Source organism: Solea senegalensis, linkage group LG5 (assembly GCF_019176455.1).
Source record: "Solea senegalensis isolate Sse05_10M linkage group LG5, IFAPA_SoseM_1, whole genome shotgun sequence".
NCBI classification, from domain to species: Eukaryota; Metazoa; Chordata; class Actinopteri; order Pleuronectiformes; family Soleidae; genus Solea; species Solea senegalensis.
Window position 1 is genome coordinate 19,362,530 of NC_058025.1, and position 13,010 is coordinate 19,375,539.

At 39.2% G+C, this 13,010-nt stretch overlaps 1 protein-coding gene across 1 annotated transcript; it reads left to right on the top strand.

Annotated features, from left to right (window-relative positions):
- Positions 1-1,290: 1,290 nt before the first annotated feature.
- LOC122769001 (GRAM domain-containing protein 2B) lies at positions 1,291-10,368 on the top strand. Its single transcript, XM_044025250.1, has 14 exons — positions 1,291-1,492; positions 2,820-2,933; positions 3,485-3,572; positions 4,312-4,381; positions 4,875-4,978; positions 5,639-5,734; positions 5,810-5,881; positions 7,016-7,105; positions 7,315-7,429; positions 7,904-8,050; positions 8,142-8,217; positions 8,303-8,410; positions 8,626-8,710; positions 10,140-10,368. The coding sequence occupies exons 1-14, from the start codon at positions 1,398-1,400 to the stop codon at positions 10,179-10,181; spliced, it is 1,302 nt and encodes a 433-aa protein (XP_043881185.1). The 5' UTR covers positions 1,291-1,397; the 3' UTR covers positions 10,182-10,368.
- Positions 10,369-13,010: the final 2,642 nt, after the last annotated feature.

The window sequence follows — 13,010 nt, forward strand, 5'->3', positions numbered from 1 at the left end:
TGTATATAATGTGTGTCCAGGTATTGCTAATGTTGTAGGGACCTAAACCTGTTTACACAGTCACTGTGTCTTGTCTTCCTTGTGGGGACTTGTCTTCCTTGTGGGGACAAAAAGTAAGTCCCCATAACGTAAATTACTACATTTTAAAATTAGGGTCAGGTTAGGATTGGGCCAGTAGTAAGTGTGGTTAAGGTTAGAGTAAGTCTCCAGGAATTGAATGTAAGTCAATGCAATGTCCCCTCAAGTCATGAATGTCCAACGTGTGCGTGTGCATGTGTGTGTGTGTGTGTGTGTGTGTGTGTGTGTGTGTGTGTGTGTGGTAATCTGAGTTACTAGGTCACAATAACAATCGACAGACATGTTGTGAACACAGGCACACACACACACACACACACACACACACACACACACACACACTTGTCTTTCCATTGTTGTGAGCCTGTTTTTATGCACTAAATGGTAACATCTGTAAAAGTTAAAAGTGAAGTCACATGACTGAAATGTCACACCAACTTCTCCATTTCATTACTTTACAGCCCTTTAGTCTCTAAACAAGACCTATTTACAATATAGATATTGTGTTGAGAAAAACCTGGAACTATAGTGACTGAAAATATAAATCAAGAAGTATAGGATGTCCCCGATGACCATTGGAGAGAATTACTAGTTGTAAATAATAACTCTGGAAGTCTATGGGAAAATGAGTTCTCTTTCTCACTTGATTTATAACTGTGAATATTTTCCTGATGAATTAATAGATTCAGGTCTTCAGGTCAACAGCATATGGTCTCATGTAAATTATGTTCCCATTTAGAGGAAAATAGATGATAAAGCATGGCACACATGAGTGTATAGCAATGTGTGACTTACAACCCCACATAAGTTCATGTCCATTTTCATTTAGTTTATGCTTTTAGAAAAAAAGTCGAAAAAAAAGACAAAACACTAACAATAACAAAAACGGGTGGCAAAAACTTGCAGGAACAAGTGTCGCTTTGTTTGGGCTGTTAAAGGTGAACAATGAATAAAGAGAAGCAACTTGTTCCTGTTTAAACTGAGCCAGAAAGAGTAACATAGAAATTGCATTAAGTTCCAAATGACACCAAACACCTCCACAGGATCTGCCCTGTGAACAAAAAGAAAGAAATGCAGCTCCGAGGTGAAAATACATGAAACATTTCAAAGAAAGCTGGCTAAAATGTCACCGATCAAAGGTTTAAACACACACCACGTAGACTATCATGTCTTATCCTCTGATTGGCTGTGACATGTGAGACCTTTAGCAGACACTCCCACAGACAGGTGAAGCAGCACAAGATCAGGATCACAGTTCTCTGGGCAGCTTTTTCGGGACATGCACGACTAGTACCAGGACATGTACAGGAATAAAGTCTAACATGATGACAGAACAGTGTGTGAGCCATCTGACGTCTCAGGACGATGCCTGGAAGTGTAACAGAGGAGCCTCAAAGCAGGAGGAGAGGGATTATCAGTAAGTGTCTGATGCAAACACACAAACAGATTATAACAGATTATTTTTAACAGTCATAGTCATAAAGTCCAGGTTGAGGTGGTATAATCTCTGTTAGTTCTAAAACAGGCAAACACTGAGCTCGGATCACTCCTCACAAATTAGCTCAATAGTTTTCTACTTCTATTCACATTAAAGGGATAGTCAGGTTTTTTGAAGTGTGATTTTCTGTTATGGGCTTTGATGGGGGAGTGAGTAATTCACAAAGCAATGCAAACTCTGTTTTTCTGTTAGATAAAGATAAAGCTGAAACAGTGTAAGCAATTTTAATATTTCAGCTTTTCCATCAAGCAAATCCGTTGTTTTTGTTTGTGGGGGCAATGTTTTCAGTCAGAGCTCACGCAGCACACACGTGTCAGTGCTTCATACGACCTGTCGTACTTCACGTAAACTCTATGTCTTAGACGGTGATTGGGAGAAACAAGCAAACTGAAGACATACACTTTCATTTCTGCCAACACTGTGAACCAACCTTACAACAACAGCTTATCAAAGCAAACATTAACCCTATCAATGTGTATCAGTGTCGAGCAATAGTGACAGAAATCACAACAGGAAAGCCAGAGATATATTTAACGTTATTTAAAGACAATGTTTCCATTTCAGAGTCTGACTTTCTATACTTGAGCTCATTTATATTTATATTGCTTATATTCTATTTTTGCAGCATTAACTTTTAGATACAGCAATCTTGAGTTTAGTGTGCTAATAATATATTGAATATCTTGTATTTGTCCACTTGAGAAGACGGATGGAGCGTGGCATTCAAATGGACTCATCTGATAAACACATGACCCCATTTGAATTCACCATAACACATCACTGGTCACTTTAGATGTGTCACACATGCTTGTTTGTCTTGTTTGTGTAAGAAACAGTAAAACAGCTCTGCCATTTTTAATCAACTATGACATTGGCATATTTTAAATCTGTAGCTGCAGCTGCTTGTCCTCGAAAAAACAACAAGCGCACATTGCTGATCAATCTAATATGTCAGTCAACGGAAACAATTCCTCCTGTGCTGAGGGTCAGAATTCATTTTATTCATCCCTTTGATTTAATCACATACAGTTTGATCCATCATGTGTAAACGAGAGTAATTGTCTTTGGAGGTGAGATTAGATTAACAAGCGTCTATTAGCGCTGCTGCTCGAGAAAGAATCTTTGTTTGGATCTAACGATCTGAATTAACACAGATGAACAGCACATTACAAGTCAAAAACACTGAGTACAAATGTTGTTTAACATTTTGTGCACATTTGCATTTGCTGACTGTTGTTTTCTGTAGTTCAGATATAGAGAACATGGCTGAGGAGCATCAGAAGAATGGTAGGACGATCAGTGAGCCTCAGCAGGCTGCTGATCACGAACTCTACAGCAGGAAGAAACCAGCGTTAGTCAGGTAAACCACAGATGCTCATGCTGGGCAGCTTCTTGTGAAAAACCCATTGGGTTTAAACACCAAAGTAAAAACAGAAACCCCAAGACTGCATAAAGTTGGTATTGCTCCACTGGCTGAAGGGTATGGATTTCTGTTTTCAGTCCTGGCCAATCGATGAGCCAGGATTTCTTCTGCCTCTTTTTTCTTCCTTGTCTTCCTGTTTTAACCAAACCAAATGGTGGTGAAATATTTCGGCATTTCCCACCCAAACAAACCGAGTCCCCCAGACTATCCTGGTTTGAGTCTACCCTCAATTAACATTGTGACTGCTGGGATGTGTAACAATCATGAGTGAAACCAGGTAAAACTGCATGGTTGCTGGTTGTGTGTCATCTTGTTTTGCAGCGTTAGGTTTATTCAACTCAGTTTTACTGTTAATTAATTAAATAATATGCTTGAATGTGTGTCCAGAGGGCAGTGCACAGACATCATTTATCTGATACACTGGATATAATGTTGGCCCAGCTGCATAACACACTAACTCATCTGCTTCTGTATCGATTTTACTGCAGGTCAAAGACCTTTGACCACTCTATGCTGACTCAGGTGCAGACAGACCCAGACACCAAGACAGACAGGAAGAAGCCTCAATACAGCCAGGTGAGCTTTCAGTTGGGGAAACTACAGCATGGTAGTCACTCTCATGCAGCTGAGTGAGATCCCACATCAATTCTGCTGACTGAGCATTTTCCAACATTCTAATCTACATGATGACAATCACTAAAAATGACAGAATGAATTGCATTGAGTGTGTGGGCCAAACTACACAACTCATAATGAATTGATTGATAAAACAGACAAAACCAGAGGTTCTCAATTTTTCTTGGTCAACAATACCTGAAAATATTTAAAAAAGAAGGTATAAGCTTATGTTCTGATAAAGTTTGGAAACATCTTATGGATCTTCTTATGTGTCACACAGTAGATGTCCAATTTGAGACACTGGTCAAGTCAGTTTAAGCTTTCTCTAAAGACAGTTGTCCCAGTGCCAGCTCTATTCAGCACTGGTATTGATGTTGCATCATCATCAAGTATAGGACAATCTGAAGAATCTAGAGTCTTGAAGCATACATAAGTCTTGTTCTAACATTGCTGCCTGTGTTGATTAATAGTCACGGTCCTTTTATGAAGGGATCATGTTCAGAATGATGTTATATTTACAAGCACAATATGACTGAAACACTTTGAACATTTACTGTCTTTCTACTGTATTGTTATAGGTTTTATACTTTAGACAATACTGTGTTAGTGAATTACAAACATGCAACACACTCACACTATATCCTAACCAGAGTGTGTGTGTGTGTGTGTGTGTGTGTGCGTATATGTTGTGTTTCAGCTTTCTAAGAGCAACTGTCAGTACCATAAAATATTTAAGGAGATCAGCAAAGAGGAACAGCTGAGGCAGAGTAAGTCTTTCATGATCTGAACCAGGTTTTAGTTAATAGCTGTGTCCAAATCCTTCAGTGGATGTGTGGGTCCGAAAGGCCAACCTATATAGCAGTGTTTTGGTTATTACATTTTTCATATGTATATATACAGTATATATATATACACATATATATAGATACACACCACACTTCCTTGTTCAAGTAAATGGAAAACTTGACTGGTAGTGTATATATTATATACTGTATACACAAATATGTATTTATATATGGTTAAATTTAGATATATATGTGTGTATATATACACTGAGTTTAGTAGTAGTAGTTTGACAATGGTTTGAATGTAACTGACTTCCATTTATTTAAAAAGTTACTTGAACAAAATTATAAAACCTTGTAAATAAAGCTCATTGTTTTAATATTGTGTCATGTTTTTTTAATTCCTTTTTTTTTCTTACCTGAGGTGTTTTGCAGATTTCCCTCAGTAACATGCTGATTTCTACCTGTTGATCAGGTTACACCAGTGCTCTGCAGAAAGACATCCTCTACCAGGGACGAATGTTTGTCTCCGACCACTGGATCTGTTTCCACTCTAAGGTGTTTGGTAAAGACACAAAGGTAAACTGGGATGGAGAGGATTGTTGTCATGAAAGATAATATAAGAAGAATAAGATGAACTTTTATGTCCTTTATCCCCCTTTAATCAAATCAATTGTATATTTGTATTTATGTATATAAAGGCAAAGTTACTGAGACTTCACAGTGATAAACTGTCTGTATTAGACATATGTTTAGACATATTGGACAGAGTGTGATATACTGTATAGAGTGAGACTGGTGTTGGTTTAAAGCTGCAGTGAATCTCTATTGGTGATGTTTGTTGTTGATGTTCTTATTCTGCCTCTGGTCTTTGTGAAGAGAAACAACGTAGCATTATTTGATACTGTGTTCTTCAACTGAAAAGAGACTCCGTCAAGTCGAATGATCAGACCTGTGTGGGTTAGGTTGTTGGTGGAGGCAACAAGTGCTTATCCTACATCAAACTGATGAATGGAGAAACACACAGTCCTCTTAATCAGTATTGTGTGAACTAATTTCACAATGATATGAATGTATTTAAAGTTACACGTTTTAAATAATGAACATTTTAACCAGAGACGCTTCACGCACACACACACACACACACACACACACACACACACAGTGAGTGATTCTGAACCAACAAAGAGTAAACTCCCCCCAGTGCTCAGCTGTTCTACTGGTGTATTTCCATCTCAGATCGCCATCCCAGTGATGTCTGTCACTCAGATCAAGAAGACCAAAACTGCCATCCTGGTGCCAAACGCTCTGGTGATTGCCACGGCAAATGACAGGGTGAGAAAGCAGAGGCATTGTTTCATCTTTCAAATAACATCTAGGTGGATTCTTAAATGATGTTTTCTGTTGCAGTATGTGTTTGTGTCACTGCTGTCCAGAGACAACACCTACAAGTTCCTGATGTCCATCTGTCTTCATCTGGAGGTAAGACAGGACAGACCCCTCACATGGCCACCAACTAAACCCCTGAACTCAGATGTACACAAGCATAGAGTTGAAGTCAGATTTATGGACTGCAGTATTGCAACTTCTACATGTGTCAGTATGCACAATTGCATACTCAGGGGTGGAGTCCAACTTGCGACCATTGCGACCATGATGTCTTTCGCACACAGGGTACCGGTCTTAACCACTGAGCCACTCCACCCCCTTTCTTGGCATAAATCATGCTGCTGCTCACGGATGTTCCCTTCTTTCCTTCACTGAGCTTCACCAACTTATTCCAATATCTTCATGGTGTGGCTGATCAACTTAATACCTCTGTAATTTCAACATCGCCCTTGTTCTTGAAAATCTGCACCACTACTTCTTCTCCACTCCTCAGACACTTTCCTGTCCTCCAAGTTTGTGTTAAACAATCTGGTCAAAAAGTCGACTGGTTTCTCTGTTAGACATCTCCATACCTCCACAGGTATGTCATCTGGACCAAATGCCTTTCCACTCTTCATCTCCATCATCTCCTTCTTCTGCTTCTTCACTTCCTCATTACTAATCCTCTGCACAGGATGAGCCTGTCTCGCCTCCATCTGTCCTCCTCTCCCTCTTATTTTCCTCATTCATCAGCTCCTCCCATCTTTTCAACACACTGCTCACTTGATAGAACATTTCAGTCTTTGTCATTAGTAACTCTAACCTGCTGCACATCATTTCCAGTTGTGTCTCTCTGTCTAATTGATACAAGTCCTTCCCTCCTTCCTTAGTGTCCAGCCTCTCATACAGCTCATTACAAGCCTTTTCCTCTGACTTTGCCACACACCAAGACTCCCAGTACTCCTGCCTATTTTCTTCATCTCCCAGGCTTGAATGTCTTCAACCACTAAGTTTCCTTGTCTTGTTTGCTCTGTCCAGAGGAAACACCAAACACCTTCTTGGCTGTATCCTTCCCCACTTTAGCTGCACTTTCCCAGTCATCGGGTAACTCCTCACTACCTCACAGAGCTTGTCTCAACTCCCTCCTGAACGCTGCACCTCCTTCCACATTTATCTCTTCAACCCTATACCTACCCAGCACTTCCTCATCACCTGTAAGTGTAAATGTACGTACTACTGTATATGCAGGAGAGGAGTCCATGCAGCAGTCCCATCCCCTCCTCAGCAGAGAGCAGCTTCAGAGGTCAGAGGACACCACTATCACCTCGCTTTCCTCTGGTGAGTCAAACACTTACATATCATTCTTTAATGTTTCCCAATGTTTACTATTTATTACCTTCACTTTATTTAGTATCTGTGCTGCAGTAAACTGCAATTATCTTATCTTACCAGCTAACCCAGTCAATAGCTAATGTGTGTGTGTGTGTGTGTGTGTGTGTGTGTGCGTCTTGGTGTGTGCGTGCGTGTGTGCGTGTGTGTGTGTGTAGAGTTTTCCAGGTGACTTTACTGACCTGGATGGAGCAGTGAGGCAGAGGAGGCAGGAGATGGAGGAGGAGAGCAGCAGCTCCGATTCTCAAACCCCAGACTACGACAAGATAGCAGGTCTGGTTGTGTTCACATCAAACATGCTTACTTTATTAAATAAATAACTCACACACACTGCTCATCACTGAAGGAATGAATGTTGTAGTCTTGTCAACTGAAAAAATATAAATCCCAACCATTCAAGCAACCCTCTCACTGAAATGATTATACATCACATGTGTGAGGGTAACAGGATATGTATCTTATCAGCCACACAGTAAATGTATTTTATCCATGTGTTCCAGTTATGCTCCACTAAACCTGCGGTGTGCAACGTTTGATTCTTGCTGTTATTATTCTTCCTCTGTTGCTGCATCCTTCATCTGAAAGCTGGCTCTGTCAAGCAATACTACCAGAGCTTGGACAGTTTGTTTGTATACAGTGGCAGTGCAGTGGTGGGCATGGAAATATGTTTCTTTTTTTATTGATTAGGTGAAGGACAACTCAGCAGGATAAAAATGTGCTAAGCTTGTCCTGTTCACACTGCTGTAGAATTCCCTGTTCCTCCGTTCCTGGATGTGTTAGATCACGCAGACAGTTCAGTACCTCCTGAACATCTGGACAGTCAGCACGTGGTGAAGAGCCACCGTCAGAAGCAGCAGAGCTCAGACAACAAGCAGCATGAGACACAAGCTTCTGGTAACATGATTCCTGTGTCTTTTTGTAGTTGTTTTGCTTTGTGTCTTTGTTGCTTTGTTTTATATCTTCATATTTATTTCTTCTGTTTTAGGATCCGATGTGACGAATGACAGCATGACTCTCAAACCTGTTTCTCTCAACACTCTGCTGTTTGTTTACATGTTTCTGTAGGTTTGCTGCCATTCATTTATTCATTCAGCCACACTGATCACCTATTTTTATTATTTACTACGTGTGTATGTGTGTTTTCAGAGTGTGTGTCCTTGTCCTGTCTTCCTGTTACCTGGCCTTTAAGATCGTCTTGTTGGAGCAGACACTGTCGACACTCAGTGCTATCACAGAGTTCAGTCACCCCAGAGAGTGAGTTTTTAATGCAATGAATGAAAGACATTCTAACATTATTGATGTTGCTGTGGAATAATATATGTATGGTGCTACACTATCCCTGCTGAAATGTCCTTCATTATCACTTATTTGCTGTTAATGTGATTGTTCCATTGTTTTGTTAATGTATTCAAACATGTCATGATATTTAAGGATTTATGCTCACTGTGGTGTTTTCTTTTTTCTTCCAGAAACAACTTTTTGCGAGGGAGTGCTGACTTGAACACTGAGTTTTTCTCTGAATTGTTGACCATCAACCTGATTAAACTAGAGAAGGTGAGTCACTTGGTTGAATATGGTGTTCCAGGTAAAATGTAATTGGGCGGGGCTTATGATTTATTATAGCGGCCAGTCATTTATTGCATTCTGTGTCTGTAGAGACACATTTCCACATGCGCACACAAGTCCAGGGTTCCATTAATACTCAAACGAGGGTCTGCATCAGTCTCATATTTCATTACAGTAGCAGCCAGTGGGTACTGGCAGACTTCCTCATATAACCTCAAGCAATTTTCCATGGTTACGCTCTACTTCATTGTCTCGTTGGACCAAAACAAGAACATGTTATCAACAGGACTGGAAACAGCAAACAGATATACAGGTTCTGTGTGGACCAGCGCAGAAATAGGTAGATTAAGAAATGTATGTCACACATACCCTACAGACCCTATAGTGAACCTCTGGATGTATGACCCAGCCCTGTCATCCATCTTTATTCACAGTAACAGGTCTGAATCAAGGATGTTGACATGTGTTGTTATTTGTTTAATCATCATTGTTTACATTCTGAATTCAAGTTTTAAAGATTGTAGTGCCTAACCTTTTAAATATAAACAAATGTTGCTTACGTTCAAACCATTGTCAAATGAGTTCACACGATGCAGATCAAGTCTATAAGCTCCACACGACTCTCTGCGTTTCTCAGTACACGAGCACTCAATTGTTCAAACATTTGATCACTCAAATGTCGTCTGCCAACAGTCCCACGCTGCACACATGGAGCCAAGACAGACAGACAGCAGTACATTTAACAGGGTTACTGGCAAACTAATAAGTTGGAGTCACATTTACACAATACTAATATATCAAAATATTGATCAAATATAAAAAAAAACATTTATAAAATATTAATCTTAAAGGGTAATACAATACAGAATCCTCTCTTGTAAAGCTCAATATTGCATATGTTCTGGCTTTCACAATATGCCTTTAAACCTACAGAAACGCTTCAGTCCAGAGTTTCCAAAGTGAAACCAGACACTGCTGTTAATCAAACATTTATAGTCAGCGATCTGCTCACACAGCGGTGACAGCATTAGCTGTAAGAAGAGTTCACAGTAACACTTTAGATTAGGGAACACATATTCACCATTAACTAGGTGCTTACTAAAATCTTAATTCATGTCATAATAGAGGTAGAATAAGTTTATGTAGAATCATGTGTTAATACGTGCTTAATAATTACTAATAGAGGGCTAGTGTGCTATTTATGCATGGTAGTGAGCACCTAGTTAATAGTGAATATGTGTTCCCTAATCTAAAGTGTTACTGAGTTCGCCTCTAATCCACCACTGAATGACATTTCACACCAACACACAAAACTACAGCACCTGACAGATACTGTTATTCTGTTAGATATCAGTTTATTTTCATCAATTTCCTCATCAGATTTTCTCACCGTGACCCACTATTTCTGTTCCTGCAGGTGCAGAGGAATCTGCAGAGACTGTTGGAAGAAGCCATCTGAATGCATCATGATCAAAGTATAAAGATATTTAAATATTCTGGACATATATACAGTGCCCTCCTATAGTATTGGAACAGTGAGGCCAATGCTTTTAATGTTGCCATAGACTGAAAACATTTGGGTTTGACATCAAAATATGAACATGAGACCATGGATGAACATTACAGCTTTTACTTCCAGGTATTTACATCTGGATCTGATACACAACATAGAAGATTGCACCTTTTGTTTGAACCCACCCATTTTTCATGTGAGCAAAAGTATTGGAACAGATAGTTTAAAAGGATTAAAGTGAATAAGACTTAATATTTTGTTTCAATAACTGCATTAAGCCTGTGACCCACTGACATGACCAAACTTTTGCATTCTTCTGCTGTGATGCTCTTCCTGGGTTTCACCACAGCCTCTTTCAGTTATTTGTTTTGGGGGTTTAGTCCCTTCAGTCTCCTCTTCAGCAGGTAAAATGCGTGCTCTATAGGGTTTTAGTGTGGAGATTGACTAAAACGTCCTCTTCTTGCCCCTGATGAACTCCTTTGTGTGTTTGGGGTTGTTAACTTGCTGCATAATGAATGATCTCCCAATCAGTTTGGTTGCATTTTTCTTTAAATTGGCAGAAAAAATGTTTGAGTTCATTTTGCTGCTGCCATCATGTGTTACATCATCAATGAAGATTAATGAGCCAATCCCAGAAGAAGCCATGCAAGACCAAGCCACAAGCTTACGAATATGAGCTTGTATGTTTGGGATCATGAGCAGATCATTTCTTTTCTCCAAACTTTAGCCCTTCCATCACTTTGGTAAAAGTCTCTCAGTCCATTAAACTCTGTCCCAACATTTTTGAAGCTTGTCTCCGTACGTTTTGACAAATTCCAGCCTGGCCTTCCCTTTCTTTTAGCTAATGAGTGGTTTACATCTTCTTGCCTCTGTGCGTTTGTTCATGAAGTGTGCTGCGAACAGTAGATTGTGATACCTTCGCTCTTGCTCTGGAGGTTGTTGCTGATGTCACTAGTTGTTTTAGGGTCTTTCTTTACAGCTCTCACAATGTTTCTGTCATCAACTGCTGATGTTTTCCTTGGTCTACCTGTTCGACGTCTGTTGCTTAGTACACCAGTGGTTTCTTTCTTCTTCAGGACATTCCAAATGGTTGTACTGGCTATGGCCAATGTTTGTGCAATGGCTCTAATTGATTTCCCATCTTCTCTCAAATTCACAATTGCTTGTTTTTCACCCATAGACAGCTCTCTGGTTTTCATGTTGGTTCCACTTCTAAATGCAGTCTGAAACTAAGCATAGACATTCAGTGTTTTTTATTGTTTAAATAAACAATGTAATAGGACACACCTGGGCAACACAACACGCCTGTCAGTCACATGTTCCAATACTTTTGCTCACATGAAAAATGGGTGGGTTCAAACAAAAGGTGCTATCTTCTATGTTGTGTATCAGATCCAGATGTAAATACCTGGAAGTAATTGAAATGTACATCTATGGTCTCATATTCATCTTTTGATGTCAAACTCAAATGTGTTCAGTCTATGGCAAAAATAAAGGAATTGGCCTCACTTTTCCAATACTATAGGAGGGCACTGTAGTTGTATTGTTGTTGCAGTTACAAACTATCAACTCTGATGTGCTTTGGATTATATACTGTTTTGGGCTTGAAAACTAAACACACAAAGAAGAGCAGTGAGATGTATCTCTGCTTTATGCTGGTGGAAAGTTATTAATTATTATTATCATTATTATTATTATTATTATTATTATTATTATTATTAATAATAAATTACTGACTGTTACAATGACATCCATCCATCTTCTACCGCTTTATCCTCGACATGAGGGCGTGCTACGCCCAAGTATCACTGTGATTCTGTAAATATTAAATAAATAAATAAATAAATACATTTAAATGATGGAATTTGTTTTGCTTTGTCAGAGAATACAGATCTTTGTCAATAAAGTTGTATTTTTGCTCTATTTTTCTGCATTATTCCTATTTTCCATTCACTTATGTAATTTTGCATTATTTTGTCCATGTTTTAAGTGCATTTTTATTCATCTTCTACCATTTTATCCTCCACATCCCAGCTGACGCCAAACCCAGCTGACATCAGGCAAGAGGCAGGGTACACCATGGGTGTCAGTCCATCACAGACAAACAACCATTCACTCTCATATTACAGTCTTCAAAAGCAGAAGTGCTAACCACTACACTGTGTGGAGCATAATTCTTAAATCATTTCGACAATGTTTCAAAAATTGTTGATGAATGAGGTAAAAGGTTAAATTTAATAAACCTGAATATAATCTGGTAAAGTGCCATTACTTAAATTCCCTGTTCCAATATTTGCAGCAGAGGTGACATGGAAGTTATTTCTCATGTGTTAAACAGCAGCACCAGCCAATCAAATATGTGTGCATTTTAGCTCAAACATTACCTTATGTTTGTGGGACAGAGTTCACCCAACAAACGTGGACGCCATGTCACCATGTCACTTTAGCACCATTCACTATTGTTGCTACAAAGTGAATTTTTGTTGTTACTGATCAATAATTCCAATGACAGAAGACTTTGACCAATCTCAGAGCAGTTCAGAGAGAGAGAGAGGGAGAGGGTGCCTCCTATTGACCTTTCTACTAGCTGCACATACACGTCTCAGCTTAACATTGATTATATTTACAGCATTGTTATGTTGTCACTGCTGACAAACTATAAGCTCTATGTGCTGAAACATTCTCCATTAGATCATTTATAACATCTGAAACAATATTCTGATGCATGGTGCATATGCATAGACGCATAGTTAACACACCAGGCTGCTGGAACTC

Coding starts and splice junctions, on each gene's coding strand:
- LOC122769001 (XM_044025250.1), top strand. CDS start 1,398: ATGATGACAGAACAGTGTGTGAGCCATCTGACGTCTCAGGACGATGCC. Junction 4,382..4,874: donor AGAGGAACAGCTGAGGCAGA/GTAAGTCTTTCA, acceptor CCTGTTGATCAG/GTTACACCAGTGCTCTGCAG. Junction 8,051..8,141: donor GCATGAGACACAAGCTTCTG/GTAACATGATTC, acceptor CTTCTGTTTTAG/GATCCGATGTGACGAATGAC.